The 23,792-nt window shown below is 42.6% G+C and overlaps 1 protein-coding gene across 1 annotated transcript; it reads right to left on the bottom strand.

Moving 5' to 3' along the window:
- Positions 1-13,327: 13,327 nt before the first annotated feature.
- Positions 13,328-20,550, bottom strand: LRRC32 (leucine rich repeat containing 32; the record flags this gene model as incomplete). The annotated part of the gene is made up of 2 exons (XM_080359622.1): positions 13,328-15,268; positions 20,464-20,550. The coding sequence occupies 2 exons, from the start codon at positions 20,548-20,550 to the stop codon at positions 13,328-13,330; spliced, it is 2,028 nt and encodes a 675-aa protein (XP_080215748.1).
- Positions 20,551-23,792: the final 3,242 nt, after the last annotated feature.

Genomic DNA, 23,792 nt, shown 5'->3' with positions numbered 1-23,792 from the left:
AGTCTGCAGCCAAACTCCCTGGGGTTGTTTTCACTGCTCCATCCCTGTCTGCTTCCATTCATTGCAATGAGGAGCTGCTCTTCAATGTTATCTGAGTATTACATATATTAAATGTTATCTGGATGTTGCTTGGAAGCCTTCTGAACATGAGCCAGCATGTGCCCAGGTGGCCAAGAGGCCACCAGCATCCTGGCTGGTACCAGCACTGGTGTCGCCAGCAGATCCAGGGCAGTGACCGTCCCTATGCTGGGACCTGGGGAGGCCAAACATTGAATCCTGGGATCAATTTTGGGCCCTCACACCAAGAAAAGCCTTGAGGTGCTGGAGCGAGTTGAGAGAAGGGAACAGGGCTGGGGAAGGGGCTGGAGCACAAGTGTGATGGGAGCGGCTGAGGGACCTGGGGGTTTCAGCTGGAGAACAGGAGCTGAGAGGAGACCTTCTGATCTCTGAACTGCCTGAAAGGAGCTTGGAGCCAGGGGGAGTCGGGCTCTGCTCCCCAGGAACAAGCGCCAGGAGCAGAGGAAATGGCCTGAGGTTGGATCTTGGGAACAATCTCTTTGCTGAAAGGGCTGTCGGGCATTGGAACAGGCTGCCCAGGGCAGTCACCATCCCTGGAGGGGTTGAACAGACGTGTAGATGAGGTTCTCAGGGACATGGTTTAGTGTCAACCTTGGGTTAATGGTTGGACTTGATGAACTTGAGGGTCTCCCCCAACCAAAATGATTCTATGGTTCTATGACTCCGTGATTCCATGATTCAATGATTCTGTTGCTAAACAACAGAAAGGTGCTGTCTCTCACAACATCCTACGAATTCACCTCCCTTTTGGGAGCCACACATGGGCTTTCCTGACCCAAGGGAGGGAGGAGGGCAGCCATCCAGGCAACAGAACAATACAGGGAAGATCCATTCAGCTCAGCTTTGACCGAGGAGCAGATTGATCTGGTTGATAAACTGGAAGCCTCAAGTTTAGCTCCTACTCCAAGGGATTTGGCGAGATGGGGAATGGCGATTGCAAGGAAGTTCAGCAAAGATAAAGATTCCTTGGGGTCAGTGCAGAGCTCCTGCCTCGTGTACATTTTCACCCTTGGCCAATGCAAAACGCATTTTGTTGCCAATATGGGGTGTGAGCTTCCGATAGACATTGCAGGATAACTATGTGCAAGCAGATATTTACTGGATAAAGATGCTCAAAATGGAGTCACCTTGTGTACGTTCTCTGTGTGCTTGGAGGGACTTATGCAGGTCCTCTCCATCTATGGAAGGAGCCAGGTTGTGCTTCATTCCACCTATTTTTGATTGAGTTTGGCTGGAAGATCTTCAGGCATGTTTTGATACACACCTAACACAAAGCAGTTCCGGTTCCTGTAGGACTCTCAGTGTGACTGTAACATGGGCAAGGTCTCACCTGAGGAATGCAAAAAAGAAATTGAAGAAATTGTTCTTCTTTCTCTACTTTGGTCTGAAGAGTGCATTGATTTTTAAGTAAATTTTATGTAGGTTCAGGTGAAAAATCTGGCTTAAAAGGAACTTCCTAAATTTATGAGGTACCACTAGCTGCTTTGAAGTCTTCCACATGTACTATAGATAACACGTTCCACAAGATGATAGATGAAACAAATACTTTCAGCTGTGCTTGGTGATCTAGACCCTTACATGGTGGAAATCAACAGATTCAGGCAACAAAAAAATAAAATTCTCCCATGAAAATCTGACCTTCTACCTTTTCAGTTGGACTATTTTTTTTTTAATGCCTGTACTATGAACAGTCAAGACTAGACACCATTTCCCGTTGGTCTGCATCCTGTTTTTGAGAACAATAGCTGCATTTTTGACACAGTGCCAGTCCATAATTCATTCTTGCCTCTGTCCTTTAGAGCACACACTTGGCTGATATTATAATATTTCGGTTCATTTAAATGACTGTTCCAATTAGAGCAGATTTTTTTTTTCTAATCAATAACATTATTTCTAAATTTTTAAATGTTTTAGGAGTAATAAACAAAGAAAAGAGGCCTCATGTCTTGATGAAATATGGGTGCATAAATTCCCGTGACCTAATCTCCAGTCCACTCAATTTAATACAGTTCAGAAGTTCAGCTTGGTATCAAACTACATTGAGTTTGTGTCCTGTTTGGGACAGACAACTTGAAACAGATGAGATGAATCCAGTGAACAACAGAAGGAGAGGAAGGCGGCGGTCAGGATGGAGTAAACAAAACAGCTGGGTAAGAAAAAACCAATATCTTAAAAAAAGGAATACTCTGTACAAAGCCCCACTTTTTTATGGTGTCACCATCTTTCACCCAAGTTGTCCTCTGAGCACAGTCCAAAAAGTTGCTGGATGCATCAAACCCGCTGAGCACCACTTAATGTCATCTCCAGTCCCATATGTGTCATCAGCACCATTTCCAGAACAAAAAATGAGTGCCAACAGCAGCAGTACCTTTGGTAGTGTGAATGAAGCCATCCAACCTAAGGGTTGCTCCCAAGATGGAACTTGGATATGCTGGTTGAGTTGTCCCGGGAGATACAAGCACATTTTTCAGTTGTGGAACAAGAAGGATTCAGCCACTCAGGCTGATCTGAAAGGCCTCCGGGATAATTAGAGTTGTTACAGAAGTCCTGAATAATTCACATCCCCACATCTGTAAGTCCAAACTGATGAGAAACCATCCCCATGCATAAAGCCTCGTCCAGGAGGAGGTCTCTGCTGGGTCCCCTGGGTTCAGGATTGATCCCAACATACATTTACATCTACACCACCACCAAGGCTGTAAAAATCCACCGTACGTTTGTCTTACATTTTCTATGTGTTTCTTCCTTCTTCTCTGCTGATTCAGAATGTTTAAAACATCCCTCTCTGTTTGTATGCTTTAATTCTCCCCCCTTCCACTGCAAACCAATTCTCATAACCTTTCTGCAAAGGTCTGATTTTTCACACCTTTCCCAGTTGTTGCTGTATCCCCTCTGAACTCTCTCACAGTGCCTGGCTGGAAAATTTTGCCAGGTTTTGTAACCTCATTCTTGAGAGAAAGTATCAATGATCTTGAGGAGAGCATTTGGGAGCCCTGCAAAGCAAGACAGCAGAAGGGGGATTGGAGCAGCTGCCGTGGAGCTGGGTCTCATGACCTGATAAATTATCCCTAGTCAGGATGTAAATGATACTGGACATGGTCTCAGCCTGTCCCATTTGTCAAGTAAAACATGAAGGTGGTTTAAACTACTTCACAAGCAAGGAGAGGTGTAGACAGTTGTGAGGGCTTGGCTGGTGAACAGATTGTAACTTGACCTCATTCATTTACAGCTGAGACGTCTTCAAAATCTGCACTGACTTCACCAGAAAAATGATTGCCATACCTTCCCGATGTGGGTAGTATGTTCTGTCTCTATTTCAAATTTGTGGGGGTATCTGAAACAGCACAGTGGAAAAGGAAGGGAGTTTTCAATGTTTATATGCAAAACTTAGCTATTTCTCAGCTATGTCTTTTAGGCCTTTATTAATTGAATAAAGCTTTTAAAAATTATTATTACTGGAGGAAAGTTAGGGAGATCTACTCATTTTATTTGACCCAAATAAAGCAAGATCTCTCTTTGAGATAAGACTTTATTCCCATAACAACTCTTGCACAAGACCAAAATCCCAACAGGCGAGTTGTGAAATAAGAAGTGGTAAGAAAAAAATAAAACAACACAAAAAAAGCCCAATAAAACAACATTTGGGCCATGAGATGCTGAAAGCATTGCTTCACAGACCACAGTAAGTGGTTTGTTTAACTGTGCAGCACTCAGGTACTCTACTAGGAGACATCTGAGAGTGCTTTGTGTGGGTGAGCCCAGAGGTCTATTGAAGAGCAGTACAAAGTGCACAATGCAAACTGAATGAAACGACACATTCTGTAGTGCACAAATGCATGATGTTATTGCACTTTTATTGCATTTACTCGAAAGCTTCCTTGTGAGCAGTTTGAGGAAGCAGGAGGTTGGAAAAGCAATTACACTGTGGGAAAAGAAGAAAACCAGATAACATGACATTGGATGTGCGCAGGCAGAGAATTGTGCAAAAGCTATCTGTTTGAAAACTGGTCTCAATTTCTGGTTTTAATTACTATGTCAGAGGGCAAACTGACATCAGGCTTCAGAAAGCAGATCTAATGTATCACCCAGTTAAAGCAAAGGACTTGGAGTGCCTGTTTTTCAAACTAATTCTGACTTCTTATCCAACAGTGAGCTTGACAGGATGCCCACAAACTGGTGTTCTGTTGCGTTTGAGTTATCCTGGGGTATGCTATCTGATCTCCAGCTGGCACTGAAGAATAGCCAGGTTTTGTCTCTATCCTGTATTGTGATTGCAGACTGTATTGATGTAACTTCAACCCCAGCAACGTCCCAAATGGCACAACTTTCTTGCTGTACACCAAACTAGCTGCCTATGTTTAGGCAGTTGAACCAAGTCTTTAGCTCTTCTTACTCTCTACAACTACCTGAAAGGAGGTTGTAGAGAGATGGGGGTGGTCTCTTCTCCCAAGTAGCAAGTGATGAGATGAGAGGAAATGGCCTCAGGTTGCTCCAGGAGGGGTTTAGATTGGATATTAGAAAAATTTCTTCACTGAAAGGATTATCGAGCACTGGAACAGGCTGCCCAGGGAAGTGGTAGAATCACCATCCCTGGAGATATTTAAAAGATGTGTAAATGTGGCACTTAGGGTGATGATTTTGTGGTGAACTTGAGAGTGCTAGGAAACAATTGGATTCTGTGATCTTAAGAGTCTTATCCAACTGAAATGGATTTGTGATTCTAAGATACTTAAATGTGTCTAGATGTAGACATCACCATGTGAGCTGGTGGCTGATGCCCCTTTTGCAACTAGTGAAGTTCTAGTCAATACAGTTGATGGAGCCTGAAGAGATGTTCAGCTCACTTGGTCTCCCACAAGTTCTGAGTCACAGCCTCCAGCCATGTAGATGTAGATGTAGATGTAGATGTAGATGTAGATGTAGATGTAGATGTAGATGTAGATGTAGATGTAGATGTAGATGTAGATGTAGATGTAGATGTAGATGTAGATGTAGATACCCTGGGGAATTTAGATCTCTGTCAGGGGACCCAGATTTCATAATCCTTAATGAGGACATCTGCATTTTAACCTCCTCCTGCGAATTAAATGCCTTAATCTGGGCTATAGAGGGAGGCAGCACTGTCAGTGGTTCACATCCCTAGACCTTTCTCTTGAAACAGAGCAACTGGAGGATGCTGTGGCTTTTCTTTCTTTTCTCCTATAGCATAGTGTTTAGAGCACCATGTATAGTATGGCACACAGTGGCTCAGTTATCTCTTCTGCAGGAAGGTTTTCTTTAGTCAATATACCAGTTAATATGGGAGCATGGTACTTTCCAAGTGTCCCACTCAGGCTCTTCCCCTCTGCCTTTTGCAGTCCCAGTGACCAATTCCTTGTGTTGAGGGCACAGTTCCCTCCTTCAGTGATTACTGAAGTGCTCCTTAAAGGGCACAAAATTGTACAAATTGAGACAAAATTGAGGATAAATTGATTTGGTCCATGTAACACTCCACTTGGACTGCCAAGGAGGACATTTCTTGAAGAGCAGAAAATACCCATATAGGTAGAAAAGAAAATTGAACTGGAGTCTAGGCGTGGAATTATCATGGCCGCTCTATTTCTAGCTGCAGTTTGAACAGAGTTTTGTCTCACAGCAATGCTTCAGCAATAGCTACCTTGCTCAGGAAATTGGGCAGCGGGATGCTCAATATGAGAGTCCTGTTGGTGCTGATACAGGAATGAAGGGTTTTGTGCTGTGTGCGACACTTTTGAATATGCAAAGGAGCAGATTGTTAAATGCACGGGGAATTGCAACACCAAACATAGTCCTCTACAGACTTTAGGCACCAGATGGAAGAATCAGCAGCTGAACAAAGACTGTAAAGATTTAGATTTTGGGCTTAAATACCTAGAGTGGTAATTAAAAAACCCAAATTATTTTCTGGCCCTTCACCTCACTGGGTATCACTCTTCCCAAACAGGAAACGAGCTCAATTTAGGGCTGGTGGGTCCATTTCATCAATGCAGTAACTTGCCTGATGTCTGTGGTGAAACACGAGGGACACATTAGAGGAAACATACGGCCTTGAATCATATACATAAGGCAAGAAACATACGCTAAGGTCTGTTACAAACAGCTTTTTCCAAGAGTAAGCAACAATTAATGAAGCTGGGGTTTTGAAACTTTTCAATCTGTAACTCTTGCCAGAATTTTTTGTTAAAATATTTTAAAGTGAAAGGCAGTGGAGTCATAAAACTTGTAAATATTAAAAAAAACCACCCACAAAATACTATATAAGTACTCATGATGGAAGGAAGGTTTGAAAAAAAAACTTTTTGAAATTAGATCTTACCTCATAGGTCTCTTGTGGAATTTCAAAAGGTCAGTGTCATTATTCTATTTTCTATTCTTCCTGTGTCCAAGCACTATTTGATGTGCTAAAACATGAAAAGATTGATAGAGTTTCAACAGCCTAACATTTCATTTTTATTTTATTTTGATTTGGTTTAGTGATAATTGGGGGGAATGTTATTTACCATTAGGCGATTGAAACATTTCCTCATCTGAAGCAAACTGGATGTTGCAATGATTTTTATTAATTGTATGAGAATGTGCTTGCTGCACTAAGAATAACTGAATTCAAACTGAAGCTCTGACCTTACAAAGTGAACATTTCCCAAATTCACTTTTTTTCAGGATTTTATTGGAAAATTTTGAAAGCATTAAGTTTTGAGCTGTAAAAATGAAAAGAAAAAAGGGTGAACTCAGACTTCCACGATCTGACTAACTCTACTAACTCTGCCCATATCTGACACCATGAGCCAGTTTTACCATCTCTCCAGACATTTCTACTGCTATATCCCTTCCACAGCTTCAGTTCGGGGAGTAGACACCACTAAAGACTCTGTTGCCCACAACTTTTCCTGCTGCTCTGTTCCTCACCTAAGTGCATGACCCATTATTCTTGTTTTGCAAAGATCTGGAGAACAATTTGGGTAGGAATGGGCCTCTGGAGACCTCTAGTCCAGTTCCCTGTTTAATGCAGGGCCAACTTCCATGTCAGAAGTGGTTGCTCAGGGCCTTGCTCTGACAACTTTTGAAAATCTCCAAGGATTTTCCAGAGTTTGACCTCTCTCATTATGAAGATTTTTTTTCCTTGTATCTGAATTTTTCCGTTTGCAGAGGTTGTATCTTGTCATTTAACCAAATACTCCTGAGAGGAGCTGATGCTCTCTTCTTTTTAACAGCCCTTCCAGTATTGATATAAGATTTTCCACCAAGTCTTTCTCTTCTCCAGGCCGAATGAGCCTGGTTCCTTCCATCTTTTTCACATATGCTCCAGCCCCGCAACCATCGCGGTGGCCTCTGCTGGACTCGCTTCAGTTTGTCTCTTTTTTGCACTGGGAGGCTCACAGCTGGACACAGTAACCAGATGTGGTGTTAGATGTGCCAAACAGAGGGGATTAACAGTGTCTCTTGACTTTCTAACTAAGGATTTGCAAGTACAGCTCAGTATGCAGCTGGATTTCGTTGTCACTAGGGCATGATGTTGTTCTGTGGACAATTTATTGTCCACCCAGACCCTCAGGTCCTCTTCTGCAAAGCTACTTTCCAGTTGTTTTGTCCCTAGGCTGGAGTGTTGGACAAGCTTGTTCTGTTCAAGGTGCAGATCTTTGCTGAACGTCATGAAGTTTCTGTCAGGCCATTGCTCTGATGTGGAAGGTCCCTCTGAATAGCAGCTTTGCTCCCAACATACCAACCATCGCTCCATTTGGTGTCAATCAGCTTGAGTACAGAAATGTAGCTTCAAGCTGTGTGTAGCCTTATTTTCTTTATTTCTGCTCTGTACCACTGTCTCCTCTATTTCTACTTCTGATTTCATCCTGACCGTTCCTTTCCCATTTGTCTACTATATTCTTGGTTCAGCTCTGCTTATTCCTCTTTGTTTTTCCCCACCCCACACTTCCTGCCCAGTTGCCCGCCCCAAAACTTCTCTTTGGTGCCTGAAAATGTGTTTCTCTCCTCTTCTGATCTTATCTCAGGAACCCTGGACTCCCCTCTTCACTTCCATGTTATGGGAAAGTCAGGAACAGCAGAGAGGAATCTCTCCTGTTGGCACCTTCCAGGATATTTCTTCATAAAGAATATTTCTTATGAACTGGAAAATGTGTGTCTTTGATGTAATGACTGCTGACTTGGCTCTGCAATGCATCAGAACAGCCACGATCAATAGCTTGGGAGAAAAGTGACTTTCCCAGTGTTGCAGGACTGTTCCCTTATATCTGCCAAATTTTTGTTTAGTGTGATGTTGCATCAGCCTCCAAATGTCTTTGCTTGTGAAATAATATTCCACAGTCCAACAGGCCCTCTTCAGTCTTTCTCTCATCTTTTAGTTTCACCCTGTTTCCCTGGTTACTATATACTTCTGTTTGACACTCCTTGTGAGCCGATTTCCTCCTGTTTACATGCATCGCGTATTTGCAGGCAGTCAGTGTGTTGCCCACCCAAGGTACCCATGTCTCCCCCTGCTCTGCTCTGATTGCCTCTTCGCAAAGCTTCTCCCACCCTTCTCTCTTGAATGCTCTTCAACCTCCAGTTACACTTGTTGGTTGCCCACCACAAAGAGATGAATTGTATTAAAACCCCCTTCTCTACTCCATTTCCCTCACTCCTTTCACTTCTCCTATCATCCCTCATTTCTGCTCTTCTATTATTTGTCTCCTAGGCTCTCATCTCACTTTTCCACCATGAAAGATGGGCTGAAGCTTCATAGGTCTCCTCCAGCTTCTTGGGCTGTTCCTCATTACTGCCTGTTCCTCTGGAGTATTTTCAGCTCTCCACTTCTAGGAGACAATCACAACAACACTTTGTTTTCTCCTTTGCCATCACTCATCCTGAGCTCTCTGGTGTCTCTCAAGTCCTCTCACCCCCCTTTCCTCGTGTTTCTTGGCAAAATCTATCACCAATCCAGACTAAAATCCGCTCTGGCTGGATAGTTGCAGCATTTGTCAGAAAGCTTTGTTCTTTTTTTATGGATAATTTTCCTTTTTTCACTAAAATTAAACCACAGCAGCAGGTGAATGATTGCTCTGTAAGTGAGGAGATATTTAACTTGGTCCTTCTGAGTGCAGAATACAGGGCAGAGGAGGTGTTGGTGGGTAGCTCTGCTGTATTTCAGCTCCAACAGAGCAGGCAACTACCGTTAGAAAGCAGTAAGTGAAATAATTAAATATACATCTGGAAAATTTCAGTTTTTCCTGGGGCTTGCATAAGACATACTACAGAGCCTTGGTTTTGAGAGGAGATTGACCCAGTTTTCTGGAAAATCAGAATTGGTGAGATTCATGCCGCAAATTCAGGCATCTGAAATAAATCATCCATTGCTTTTGACAGTCTTGATCAAACTGCTTCACATGGAAAGGCATGAAATAGGAATCCACAGGCACTAGCATCATGGTCTGGTTGTTATTAAAAAAGATCATTTAATACAGGCGGTTCTAATTTAGGTTAAGCAAAGCTAATCCTGAAGTGGTGTGTTTCTTATACTAGCCTGCATGCGTCTGTGCCTTTGCACATGTGTACACAAAGAGAATAGGCAATTGTTTATGCAAAATAACAGATATGGCCAGAGGATACCTTGCCATGCAAGATAAGACATGTTTTTTCTCTCTTGTGGAGATTCAGGTTGTGGTTTTGGTTTGTTTCCCCCCAGGCAAGTAAGAAGGTACTGAATGGCATGGATAATAGATAAGAACAGGAAAGCAAATGGTCAGGGCTTCTTACTGGGTTTTATGCTGATCCACCATGGCTAGTTCAGGACTGAGCAGGGTCCCTGCAAAAAGGTCTGTAGCCAGAGGCTCTGGTACTCTGCTAAGGTCTTGTTTTGTCTTGGCTTTGTAGGAACTATCAATACCTATGGAAACCGGGGCTTGACTTTCTGTGGTTGGCCAACGTGAATGACGACTTGCAGAACTTTTAGGGACTCTCTCTGGGAGTGTTCCTAGAGCTTCCAGTACTTACATCTACCTGCTCCCACTGCAGACGATTGTTTTTTGGGGAGCAAACCACAGCAAACTGTAGTAGGAGATATTTGAAGGGGATCTGTTTTCTTGCACCATGCAAACAGCTGCAGAGGGAAAGCTGCTCATTGCATGCAACCATTTACAGAAAAAAGTTTGCATTGGCTGCATAAATACCACATGCTCTACTAAATGTACCAGAATCCCAGAAGGATATTTTTCAGAATGAACTCTGTTTGCATCAACAGAGGTTGTTGCAGAGATTTTTTGAAAGAGCAGTGAATGAAGGTGCAAATTTAGATTGCAAAATCACAGTCAAAACAGCCTGTATTGTGCCAGCCTATTAGGACAATTGAGCTAACTGGCAGAAAGATGTGTAATGTGCAATTAGTGGCTACGTTTGATGCAGGAATAGGTACTTTGGCATTTGGGATTCTTGCATGCACAGAAGCAAACAGGGGAGACAAGATTTGGGGCTGTCATCTGCATTCCTCTGTTTTGAGGAAAAATATCATAGAGAGCTCCCATTTCTCTGTTTTCCCTCTCTTTGCTCTTTTATTTATATTTTCTTTCCCTCATGCTCCTCACCCCATCCAGAATAAACTGACCATAATGGGTTCATGTCACTTTTCAGTTGCTTACGCTGCTAACAGAGAAATCCAAATGAGCCATGCCACACTTTACTCCTGAGGCTTATTCCTCGAGAAAGCTGTTTCTGCTCCCAGGGAAGTCAATGGAAGTCTAATTAGTCCCAGATGTTTAGTAATAACAATAACTTCCTTTTGGTAGAGCCAAACAAAAGCAGTGTTAAAACCGTTAATTAAATGGGTTTGGCTCTGTCATCAGGTTATTAACTAATTCCAGGCATGGCAGCCAACCTAATACTGTCTCTCGGAGATATAATCTTGCCACGCTCGACACAGAAGGTATGAACTCAGTGTGTGGCTAAATTAACCAGTGTCTGGACTTTCACACCAAAGAAAAAGCTCACTGACTCCAGTATTGGGCTCTCAGCTAATCCCTGGGATTGCTGCTTGTGCAAACTTCCTCCTACAAGAATATGAAGTTGAGCTGATGGGTAGTGTTGGTTTTGTAGACATTAGGTCAGGCTCTATTGCTGCTGTCTGTTCGTGCAAAGACACGAGGAGAGTGGTGAGACCTGTCCCAGGTTGCCCAGAGAGGTGGTAGATGCCCCATCCGTGGAGACATCCCAGGCCAGGCTGGATGGTGCTCTGAGCAACCTGATCTGTTTGTAGATGTCCCTGCTCATGGCAGGAGTGGGATTGGGTGAGCTTGGAAAGTGCCTTGCAACCCAAACACTTCTATGATTCTATAAATGCTTGCCTGCATCTTCAGTAGATCTCCTTGTTCTCCATTGGTTGTACTCTAAGATATGGAGCAGCTGTCCCTGCTTCAGGACCAGAAGGTGAAGGTCTAAGTTGGAGTCTGAACGCCATAGAAAAATAGGAGGACATTGCTTTTCATCTGTGGAGCATTCCAAGCTGGTGCTTTAATGTATTCACAACCCTGTGCTTTTTACAAAATTCGAAGGTGTTTTTATTGTACAAAATTCCACAATGAAGACTACCAGCCAGTTTCTTACATAACTGCTTTAAAAAATAGAATTATACATCTTTTTGTAGTGTGCTGATTTTGACATTCACTAGCTGGAAGAAACAGAAATGGAGCAGCAATTTGACTCTGAGTTGTTTACCTGGACAGGTTTTTGTTTGACCTCGATTTCTCTTATGTGCCTTAATGTACAGTTTCTGGCATTAACAGAAAACCTGATATAGCTCCTTTCCAAGCCATTGAACCCCATTAGTAGGGCAGGCTGCCACTGTTGATGAGCTTTTTTTTCACTTCAAAAGGGTGAATTTGCTGTCAGAATATGGGACATAACACGTCAGTGTCAGCTTTTAGCAATGCAACAGGCTGGCCATGTTAAACCCATCATAGAATGAGGTTCTACATAACTTTCCTTGCAGCCAGTCCTCTAGACCGTAATATCTTTTTAGTGAGAGACAGTGGATATCTGATCTGAATAATGGCCCAGGACTACGTTCTCTGTGTATTGTTTCACACCAGTATCTTTAAAACACCTTTTTGGCTGTCTAACCTCCCATGACCTTTAAAAACTGATATATTACTCTTTTGCATTGAAATACAACTGTCTGCAGTGAGTTCTCCAACAGTTTTACTTAGAAATATAAACATTTCAGTCCAATGTTAGCTGGTTGAAATTCATTCTCTGAGGTTTTTTTCTTTTAAAAAGTGTTCACCCCAGGGATGAATTTCTTCACATTAAGTCCAGTTTAAATATGTATTGCACGCAAGGGAAAAAAATCTCCTCTTTGAGTTGAACTGCGGACCTGTGACCTTCTGAGCAGAAGTGGTAATGTATAATGCAGCTGTTTCATGCCTGAGATTTCTCTTCCATCCTTTGTGAGTATTAAGTGCCAAGACTAGTTAACCTTATCTATTTCTTGTGTCTCGCGCCAGTGGCTGGAGCAACACACTATAAGCAAAAGGAGGTATTTAAAAAGGTTCCTGCCACCAAAGCCTTTGTGTCCCATGGTCATTTGTGGGTTTTCTAAATGACAACCAGGACCACAAAAGACACAAACTGTGATTTCCTTTTTCAGCTAAATTCTTATTGCTTTGGAACTCATGGAAGATTTGCAACCAATGTCAAGAGTAGCAAGATTGTATTGTTGGCCTGCCCTGCCACCGGTTTGTATCATTTCGGTTTAAGAAGGGTTAGGGTCTGTTATTTCTAACCAGTTAGGAAAAAAGCAAAGCTTAGACCAGAGAAAAGTATCTCATGGAGGTAAATTACTTTGAGAAGGACTTTCCTACTCAGCTGATGTCACCAATGGTTGTCATAAAAAGGTGATTTCAGTTACAATGCTCAATTTGCATAGTCTTTCTGTGAAGGTGATGTAACGGAATGCCACGTTTTGTCAGCTTAGTGAAAGTCTCAGGACCTTAGATGGCTTTTTCTTTTGGTCTGGTTTAAATTACCACTGTATAAACTTTTTAAACAGGTCTGCTTCTGAATTAAGCAAGTGCAAAACATGGCAAATTCTCCTTTCTGTCTCTGTGACCCAGAGCACTATAGTGGTGCAGTTTTGAAACTGTCTTAAAATCCACAGTTTAAAAAATCAAAGATGAGAATTTTACCCTTCATTTCTACACACCGGCAGTGTAGCACCTGATTTCTTCCGCTTTCAAGGCATTTTGTGTTCCTATGCTTTAAACTGATGGCTAAAGTTCTGCCTGCGGAAATAAAAAAATGAACCCACGCCAATGATGATCACAGATAAAACCAACACAAATGTTAATATAATAAGGAAGTTGATTTTCTTTAGATCCTCTTTTTCACAGTCTTCAGGTCTAATGTTCCCGATGTGCATTTCTTCCTGGTACCCAAAGTTCTGAGTGTACTGGCACGTTAAGTGCTCCACGTTGGGGATCTGGACATTGTTATTCTGGATCATTGATGAGAGCCAGATGTTTCCACAGCAGTTGAGTGGGTTCCCAGTGAGATACAAGTTTTTAAGGGAATTTTCTAATGCTAAAATATTGCTGTTCTGTAACGTACTAAACCTATTGTTCCGTAGGTCCAGAACTTCCAGTGGAGAGTCACTACCCCACTTAGGCAGCCAGTTCAGCTGGTTTTCAGAGAGGTTTAAATGTTTAAGGTGACTAAAACAAGGCAAGTCAATATTTAAATCTATCAGGCTATTGCCATGTAAAAACAAATATTCCAGAGACTTCTCCAGTCCTGATAATGCTTTAACTTCTATTTTCAGTCCAGGGTTCATGGAGAGATCCAAGACAATCAGGGGAGTCTTGTAGAAAGTGTATGATGGTAGGATGTTCAGCATGTTGTCGGCTAGGTACAAGTACTGAAGAGCAGGAGAATCAACAAATGATACACAACCGCTTTCCTCTCCAACAAGTCTTTGCTTAGCTAATCCTGAGTACATGCTGCAAAGGCTGATATTATTGCTCTGTAGATTAAGCAGTCTGAGGCTAGGAAGACTTGAGAAGATATCAAATTGCAAGGTCTGAAGATGGTTGTTTTGAACATAGAGCTCCTTCAAATTTGACAACGTGCCAACATCTAGGAGAAGGTTCTGCAAAGCATTGTAGCTCAAGTCGAGGGCAGTCAGGGAGATCAATGCACTGTCATAAGTTATTGCAAATGCCTGAAGACAGTTTCTACTGAGATTAAGGGTGTGAAGAGACAACATTGATTCAAAGAACTCATCCGGAATGGATTTGATTTCATTATAACTTAAGTCTAAATATACAAGATGGGATAAATAAAGAGAACTTTTGTTTCTACTTTGCTTCTGATCAGGAAGTTGAAAGGAAGCATCTAGCCATTCATTTTCCATATAGTCCATTTTATTATGAGGGGATTCAGCAGTGAGCTGGATTAAATTCTTTGATAAATTCAGAGTTACCAGTTTATTTACCTGGGGGAAGACTGGGAAGTGAAGCAGTTTGTTTTCACTCAGATCCAAAAATCTTAAGTTGTATTCATCATCTGACTTTGTGGTGTGGAAGGTCTCAATGCTATTCCTGCTGAGGTCAAGTATCTCCAGCTGTTTGAGGTTGAAATCGGAGATGCAAGTAATTGAATTCATGGAGAGATTGAGTTTGGAAAGGTTCACTAGAGTCTCAAAAGTACCTTCTTCTATTTCCATTATTATATTACTCTGAAGATCTATCTCCACAAGACTGGGACATCCCTGAAACATCTTCTGTGATATCATTATAATACTGTTTTCTGCCAAGGAAAGATACTGTAGTGCCGGGGCTTGTTTAATGAAATACTCAGCCATCCCATTGTACAGACTGTTGTGGGACAAGTCCAGTATTTCCACCTTGGGTAAACGCCCAATCCCCTCTGTCTCATTCTGAGCAAGTTCATATAAGTGATTGTCGGCTAAATTTATTTCAAGCAAACTCGTCATATGTGCAAAGACTCCAGGCGTGATGAAGCTTATCTGGTTAGAGCTTAAATCCAGGCATTGGAGGGAAGTGTAAAATGATAACGGTGTTTCAGGGATGCTTTGAATCAGATTTCCAGACAGATCTATTTTGTTTACGTTCGGATGGAGCTCACTAGGGATTTGGTGGAGGTCTTTGTTGTGGCAAAATGCCTGCGAGTTTACCTGCCAAAAAAACAAGAGAAAAAAGGAGTTGTCATGGGGCAAATGAAAAACAGTGTTGCGTAAAATACAAAGAACATAACATTCAGTATCTGAGCAGATCCTGCTCTTGAAACACTGATCACACTGTTTTCTCTGAGTCTTCAGATAGCAAGAACAACAATTCTAATGCTTCTTTGCAGCTAACAGCACTCATTTCATTTTAAAGACATTTCTAACTTACAGTACAGAGAGATTTATCCGCATTTGATACCTACTAAAAGTTTGGCTTTTTGTACCTTTCTCCTGAGCTCATTTAATAGTCCTAAATGAAGGAGTTTTCCCCTCCTTCCATTGCAGTCAAGCACCATTTCCTCACTTTTGTTCTAGTATTTATTTTTTTCTGTTTTATCACTGTATTTGATTCTGCAAACTCTACTTGCAATAGTAAGTAGTTCATAGAAGAGCTCCAGTTTGCTGGTAGTATAGGTCTCAAAGCAGGGAGGTGGAGTAACATTTAAGGATCTTATGGCACAAAAACCATCCCTCTCCTTGGTCACACCCTTGGATATTTGATCATGTCTATTTAGCCATGGCTTAGTTAAGCAATACCTCTTTAAAAAAAACGGGTCCTTAACTACTGAAATACTTCTTATGCAAACATCCGAACTCCTCCGACTTTTACCATCTGTATTTATCCCTTTCTTAAGGGAACAGTTCCCTTCTTCTTGTATGGGGAACGCGCCTTATGAAACCACCCACACAAGACACCCGTGACACAACATGGAAAAGAAAAATTATGTAGACCCAGCTTTTGAGAGGAAAAAACCCACGATGTGCAGTGAGGATCATGCCTTTTCATTCCAGTTCTCAGCAGCAAGGTAGAGAAAAAGCTCGAGTGTCAAAGTCAAATTAATCTGCTAGATGCATGTCTGTTCCATTGCAACGATCACTGAATCTGTGTCTAGAGCAAAATTTGGAGTGTGTGTTCATAAGGAACATTAGAAACACGAACATGATCATCCTTCCATAAATGTCAAGCTGTATTTTGTTATTAAGGGCAACATCCAGCAGCGGGAGGAAGTGGAATGCAAAAGGCTTAGGCAGCATTTAATTTACCAGAGAAAAACTCTTGTTATGAATGTATTTGTGTGACTGGGTCATGTACTGTTTGTAGAAAGATCAGAAAAAAAAAAATGAAAGAAAAATATCTGTTGAATCTTAACTTCTGTGAAGAAGTATAATCCAGATTCCATGACGCAAAGCTTTTCGGACATTAAAGAAACACTAAAAGCAAAAAGATATTAAAACCCATCTGTTTCATATGAACTTTTAGGTGAATGAAGTGACAGGTCTGTTTAGGAGAAGTGGGGCAATAGTCAGCGTTTTGCGAATCTCTTTTGCATCATATGAGTTTTGGAGACCACACAAAAATGTGCCAGAGAAGTGCAAGAGCTCATCCAAACTCTAGATATGCACAGGCTGTTCCACAGTCCTTCCCATGATACGTCTTTCCCAAAGATCCCAAGTAAATGGCTCATTAAAACCTCAACCCTTTCCTTGTCATCCTCCAACTTACTCAAATCTCTCCTGTCTATTAGAATAAAGAGAAGGGAATTTTCTGGCTTTTCCCTGGCATTATTTCTTTCCTGAAAAGCCACTGGAGACTTGCTCATTTTGAGCTAAAATGGGCACAGAGCTGGGCTTAGCTCTGAGGTCCAAATAACAGAGTGATAAGTCTCTTCTTGCTTCATTTGTGGAAGAGGGAGAAACCAGAATGTTACAAAAATCCAGAGTGAAAAAGCAGCAGTCGCTCTGCAGCCTAAGGCAGATGCCAGGCTTCTTCCCTCACTTTGAGCCAGATCTCAGCAAGTTTTGAGCACCTTTCACTCCCTCCAGGCACCCGGCATCATAGCTAAGTCCTGGTCCATCTCCCAATGATGCCAGTCAGATGTTTTTCAATGAAATTGAAAGGTCATTCTCAGTTCACCATGTGTCTTGCAGGATTTGGCCTTTAATCTGCATCCACTGAACCCTCCCAGTGATAAAAAGAACTGATAAAATCTATACCTCCCACTGTCTGCCATTTCTTCCTATAACATTTCACCTCTCGGTTTGTTTTTTTTTTTTAAATTTCATTCCTTTTCCCTGAATTTCTTATCTACTCTGTTCCACACCATCTTTTATCCCCTGAGCCTCAAACTGCATGAATTTCATTCTCATCAGCACTAGAAAGAAAAGATGAAGCACGTCCCAGTGGGATGGAACAAACAGCATCTCTTTGCGTGTATCTCCCCTTCTCCCACCCTCCAGCCCTCCCTCCCAATGGGTTGGCAGCCTGAGACTGGAAAAGAGTTTTTTTGCCAGTCTCCTGTTCTGATTTCATCATCTCTGCTGGTGCTGCCACCAGTCCATTGGCAAGAAGCACTGCAGGGTGGGGAGCACTCGGTCTCTTCAGTGTCTGGTCCAATTGATAGAATCATAGAAAAGTTTGGGTTGGAAGGGACCTTCAAATCTCATCCAGTGCCACCCCTGCCATGAGCAGGGACATCTTCACCAGCTCAGGTTGCTCAGAGCCCCGTCCAGCCTGGCCTGGGATGTCTCCAGGGATGGTTCATCCACCACCTGTCTGGCCAACCTGGGACAGGCTCTCCCTACCCTCAGTGGAAAAAATTTCTTCTTCATGTCTGGCCTGAATCTTCTCTCTTTTAGTTTAAAACCATCACCCTTGTCCTATGACAACAGGCCCTGCTCAAACGTCTGTCTCCATCTTTCTTATCAGCCCTTTTTAACTAAGGAAGGCCACACTTAAGGTCTCCCTAGAGCCTTCTCTTCTCCAGGCTGAACACCCCCAACGCTCTCAGTCTGTCCTCCCAGCAGGGTTTTTCCAGCCTTGGATCATTTTTGGGTCCTGCTCTGGCCCCTCTCCAACAGGTTCATGTCTCTCCTATCCAGAGGCTGCAAAAAAGTGTCTCAACAGCTCAAAAGTTGAGCATCATTTGGATTCTGACTCCAGTTCCTCACTGCTCAGCACTGGCTGGAAGTTGTCACCCACCTTAGTAAGAACCTTACAAACAAAGCAGCTGGATCCAAGCTTCCACTCATGTTCTCTGGTATGAACACATGAGCTTTTGAACCAAAGAATTTGGGCTGGAACCACTTGTCCTGGACTTGCACTTGCAAGTTGTCCCTAGCAATTGTCTAGGTTTGGATTAGATGACCATTTAGACTACATGAGCTTTGAAGATCCCTTACAACCCAAACTCTTCTGTGATTCTATGATTCCATGATTCTACAATTCTAACATTATCTGGAAGAGCTGCACAGGCGCAGACTCAGCTACACAACCACACTTTGCAATTTGCCCAGATATCACATATTCGCCTGACTTATAACTGGTTGTGAACATTTTCTTACACCACTTCAGTTCAAGATAAGGTATAATTTGCTAAAACCTCTTCCATTCCATGAATTGCTTGAAAGCTCATCCTTTGCCAGTTAACATGAGCTGGAAACATATTTCTTTGGGAGATTAAAACATGCACTAGTTGAAGCCCCTCTCCTTGGAAGGCAACATGAGTTAGGAAGAACCTCTGGGCATTTAAGCTGTGCCTTCTTGTCTCGCAGAGAGGTAGATGTGCAGTAACTTGCCTAATCAGTGCAGCTCATTCCCATTTCAGGTGTTCTCATAGGGACTCTTCGCTTCCAAAAACCTTTTTTACAAGACTTTGATTCAATGACAGGAGTCAGAAATGGGCACAGGCTTCTGACTCATGCCTCTCCCACAAGATCTGGGATTAAAGTTTCCATTTCTGAGCCTTTGCTATTTTGAAGGTGTCACCACAGGGAAAGTACAGTGTAAAACAGCAAGGTTGTGATGAAAAATAATCACATGAAGTAAACAGGACTCTCAGTGGACCTATCAGCTACTCCAGTAGCTCCCACTTTCTTTAAACTGTGTTTGGATTTACATCCTCCCCCTTCCATTGGACCAAACGCCCAGCAAAGGAAAATGATCAACATCAACATTAATGATGCTGAGCTGTTAATTTATACCAGATGAGCATCTCAGTCCCCGACTGCAGTGTGTTTTCTGTCGGGGCTGAACTTATTCCAGCCTTGTTGCGTAGAGTCTTGGCTTCTGTCTTGATGAAAGCAATTTAGAGTGGAGTGGTGGAAAAAAGAGATGTATTTATTTCTCAGCAATCATCTTAATCTGTGACCCATCAAGAAGTGGGATGGGGCAAATCTGCTTGGATCATTGTGTGTCTCACCCAGCCTTTATGTGATTATGATACATGGGACCCAAAATGTCAAGTTTGAAGTGGCTTCATCAGTCTTCTGCTCCAGCCAACGAACTGAGCTACCCAGTCACCTTCCCAAGATCTTTTTATATATACTAGGTCTTAATTTCTCTGGAATTCAGGAAGTGCAGCAATATGGCAGGGTAGGCAGGAATGGAATGAGTCCCATAAGGGACATGTGTACAGCTAGCAAATTATTTTTTTTCCCTATTTTGGAAATTCTTGAGGATTTGTGTTGAACAGCTTCAACGTTTAAAAAAAATTTAAAAAAAATATAAGTATTTTTAAATGTCCTGTTACAGTCAGCAGCACTTGGATAGGGAAAGGAGCAAGTTCAGCTGCGAATAACATTTATGATATTGTACCAGGTGCTTGCAAAAATTCAAGGAGCAAATTTTATACTGGAACAAGAGGCTCTGTTACTTCTTTTACCTCCAGCAGAAGTCAGGTACAACTTCCCTGGCAGCAATCCTGTGTCAGGGCAGAGAAGGTCGTTCTCCCTGTTATTACAAAAGGGCTGGTATGGATGTATTTCACAGAAGACATTTTTATTTAAAGCAAAAACTCAAGCCTGATATAAAAGAGTTGATGTAAAGTCTAAGTTCTTTCTCTGTCTCAGCCACAGAATCCCTGTGCAGTTTTTGGGGAAATCAGGTCAAATTTCTTTTAACCAGCTCCCTCTTAGGAAAAAGTGGAGATAATGACCCTTCTTTCCCTGCCTCGCTTTTATGTGCTGTCACTCCAGCAAGGACGTAACATGACAACATCCCACTGAGCATCCACTAACCCAGCAAACACATCTCTACTGTCACGGAGAGCCTGGTCTTGTGGGGGTTCCCTTTCCCTTGTCTGTAACAAAGTGGGGTCCAACCTCAACCAGGATCTCAAGGGACCCGAGCAGGGAGACAACCTTACCATTTCACAGGACATCCCCTCTGTGGGCTGATCGTTAGAGGTCCCTCTATTCACCACTCCCAGGAAGAAGATGATGTACAGTTTCATGGTTCTGCAGGAAAAAGTGATTATTGTTAGGTTGCAAATGTGACATGGTGGTCAACCTATCCAAAAGCTGGCACCAGATCATCATCTAACACAGAAAAGCACACACGCAGTGCAATAAATTAACCCATCCCTGAACCTACAGCACATACAACTCACCTATTACCTTTGCATCTCTTTGAGCCTAGTGGGAAAAAGAGAGATTTATACACAACTGTAGAATCATTTTGATTGAAACAGACCCTCAAGATCACTGTGAACCCAACACTGATACTAAACTGTTTTTCTAAGAACCTCATCTCCACGTCTGTTCAGATAGATGATATCCAGACCAGGCAATGAAGTCCAGATGCTGGGCAGCATGTCTGACATCACTGAGAAAAACAACCATCAAAGATCAACTGACCTTCCTGAGCCACCTCGCTCTCCCCATACAGGCAGCTCAGGTGTTTTCAACTGGGCAGGAATTCTGGGGTGCCAAGTCCTGACTGAAGTGAACAGCTGCCACTCAGAAGCAACAGGCATTGGGAACAGTTTCAGTTTCCATCCGCAACTTTTTCCATTCCACTCATCCCAGAGAGTCAAAGAAGTTTTACACACTCATGCAAATTTGTTGAGTTAATGTAAGCAGCTTAAAGAATGGACTGAGAACTTTTTGTCCAAATGTTAGCTTTCCATTTTATACATCCCAGGTATGGGCAGGCTTTTAAATGCATTTGAAAGCAGATGTCTTACAAAGAGACAGATATAAATGGAATGATTTTACTTGAGATGAAGGATTCATCAGAGTTAAACTGTTTGGAAAGCACTCTAGAAAATAGCATAGAAATAACTGCAAAAGGAGCAAACATCATTGGGAGGTATTTCACTGGGCAGTGGGAGAAAAATGCAAATGCAACCAATGGAAAACATTCATCCTTCAAATGCTTTGCTTCTAGATGGACACTCATGAGGTCTCTGGCTGTGGTCACCACTGTTATGATCTCCAGACATCACTTCTTTATGTATATCTCTATTGCAAACATGCCGAATCTATCTGTATTGGTATGGCTTCTTGCAGGCGGATCCAAGCTGATCCTGCCCGAATCCAGAGCTGGTGAGACACACACCAGATCCCAAATGGAAGCCAAAGAGCAGTGCTTAGCTAGCTGCTGCTCAAGCCTGCATCTCCAAAACCAAGCCAATCCCATGCACACATGCCATTAAAACCCAGTACCAATGGGCTGTTACTCAATGGCTTCCACCCACAGAGCATCAGAAAGCCGGTAACAGCTGGATCTCCCCAGCTGTTGGAGAACCCTCTGCTTAGTCACAGTTTGAGGGATGGAGCTGATGGCCACGGTTCCATGCAGCAATGGCAACTGTTGAACAGCAACATCAACAGGTTCATGATGGGAACTATCCCTCCACTTCCCAACCAGAGAAAAGTGAAACTCAGGAGGTTTAGACCACAGTTGCTCTATTTTTCAGATTGCACATTCCTTCCAGTTCTGGGAAACAAGCAGTGATAGATGAGGATCTGAGACCCCAAGGTGAAAGAGCTTGGGGTTTGTCTTTGGTGCTCAGCAGGAGAATCAGAAGTCTGTTCTCCTCCTCTAAAATGAGACCAAGGATGTTAATTCTTGACCCTTTTTATTATTGTTTACAAAATACATTGAAATCATCCTGTGGAAGGAGGAATTACTGATACCACTATCCATAATGCCTCTGTCATTCTGTTCCTCATTCGCCAGGCTTAGAGGAGTGGGTGCCTTCTCTAAGGAGTATAAAATGAGTTTAATCATTTGGGCACTATTTTGTTGGAAATGGGAGAAAAACATACTGATGGTTACAAGGCTTCACTCAGAGCCCTTGAATGGAAATTGTTTCTATTTAAATCCAATTAATTAAGCTGACGAAATCTCCATGGATGCTACCCAGAACACGGCACCATCCTGATGGGCAGCATGTGTCCTGTGATGTCTGTGATACCCTCTCTTGTCACACTGCCAGTGCAAAAAATGACCCCTTTGTTTCTCAAATAATAAATGTGTCATGATCCTGGGTCTTGCAACGTCCTAAATTATAAATTTGTAAAGCAACTGGGGAATTGATGCATTTGAGCACAAAAATATGATTTAATGGCTTGCTGCATAAGACAGACCTGTAGTAAACAAACATATTGTCCCTCAAGGTGCTTCTAAGGTGGCTGTCACACCCTGAAGCGCTAGGACATGGTGGTCTCTTCTGATATGAGACCCCATGGACTCCATCCAGAGGAGGGTAAGCCGCTCCCCATGGTACAGCACAACCTGTGGTTTTCAGTTCAGCTGTCCAGGTGAGGTTTTCCCCACCTGGCTTTTCTCTGGACAACCTTTAGAGCCTTATCAGCAACAGCTGAGGTGACACAGCACTGCATCCCCCTCCTCTCTGTTCTCTGAACATGTCTCAGATGCCCACCACCCTCCTCCAGGATTTCCATTGCCATGGTGCCAGGGAGCATCACCATTAAATCCTGCCTGCTGGCACTGGTACTGATGGCTCTAACCACAGCTCACAAGAACAGTCCAGGAGCAGCAGTAGCAGCAACATGATCCAAAGGAGCTTCTATTGCTCTGAGGCTTTCCCAGAGTTGAAGCAGATTCATACTTGGTGCCAGTTTAGTCCCACTGGCAGCTGTGATAAAAATCCCAGCATACCACAGAGCAGGACTGAGCTCTGAACCATGTTCAGTGTCACAGATTTCCATCATGGTACATGAAAATTACCAAGCCCCATCCACAGCTGAAAAAGAGAAGTGATTTCAGTAACACCCCCATGGAACCTTCTCAAATGGCTTAAATAACGCAGCGTCTAGAAAAGGCATGGTACCCAAACCATGTCAGCACATTCACTTAACAGATGGGAGGATATAGGGAGAGAAGAGCACTGATTTGCTCCAGGACACATTTGAAACCATGGAAGAATCAGGGTTTTATCCCAGTTTGCCCAGTTCCAGCTCCAGAACAATATTTGCCTCCATGTCTATTACAATATAAACCCTGAAACCATGTCATAGAGGTTGCTTGTAGCTAACAACAGCAGCACCTTACAAATTTCCTGCAAAGGCAATTTTTGTTACTGCTTAGACAATTAGCAGACATTCTCCTGTGCCAAAGAGAGCTTAAACATGAGACAATACACAAAGCATAAGACAAACTTCCCAGGGTCTGATCCTTTCTCACACAAGACGCTTTGCTGCCGTGTTAGAGCCTTCAGGGTTAAAA

This window comes from Nesoenas mayeri (assembly GCF_963082525.1).
Source record: "Nesoenas mayeri genome assembly, chromosome: 1".
Lineage (NCBI taxonomy): Eukaryota > Metazoa > Chordata > Aves > Columbiformes > Columbidae > Nesoenas > Nesoenas mayeri.
The sequence above is the reverse complement of the archived record's forward strand: the minus strand, read 5'-3'. Positions and strand labels throughout refer to the sequence as shown.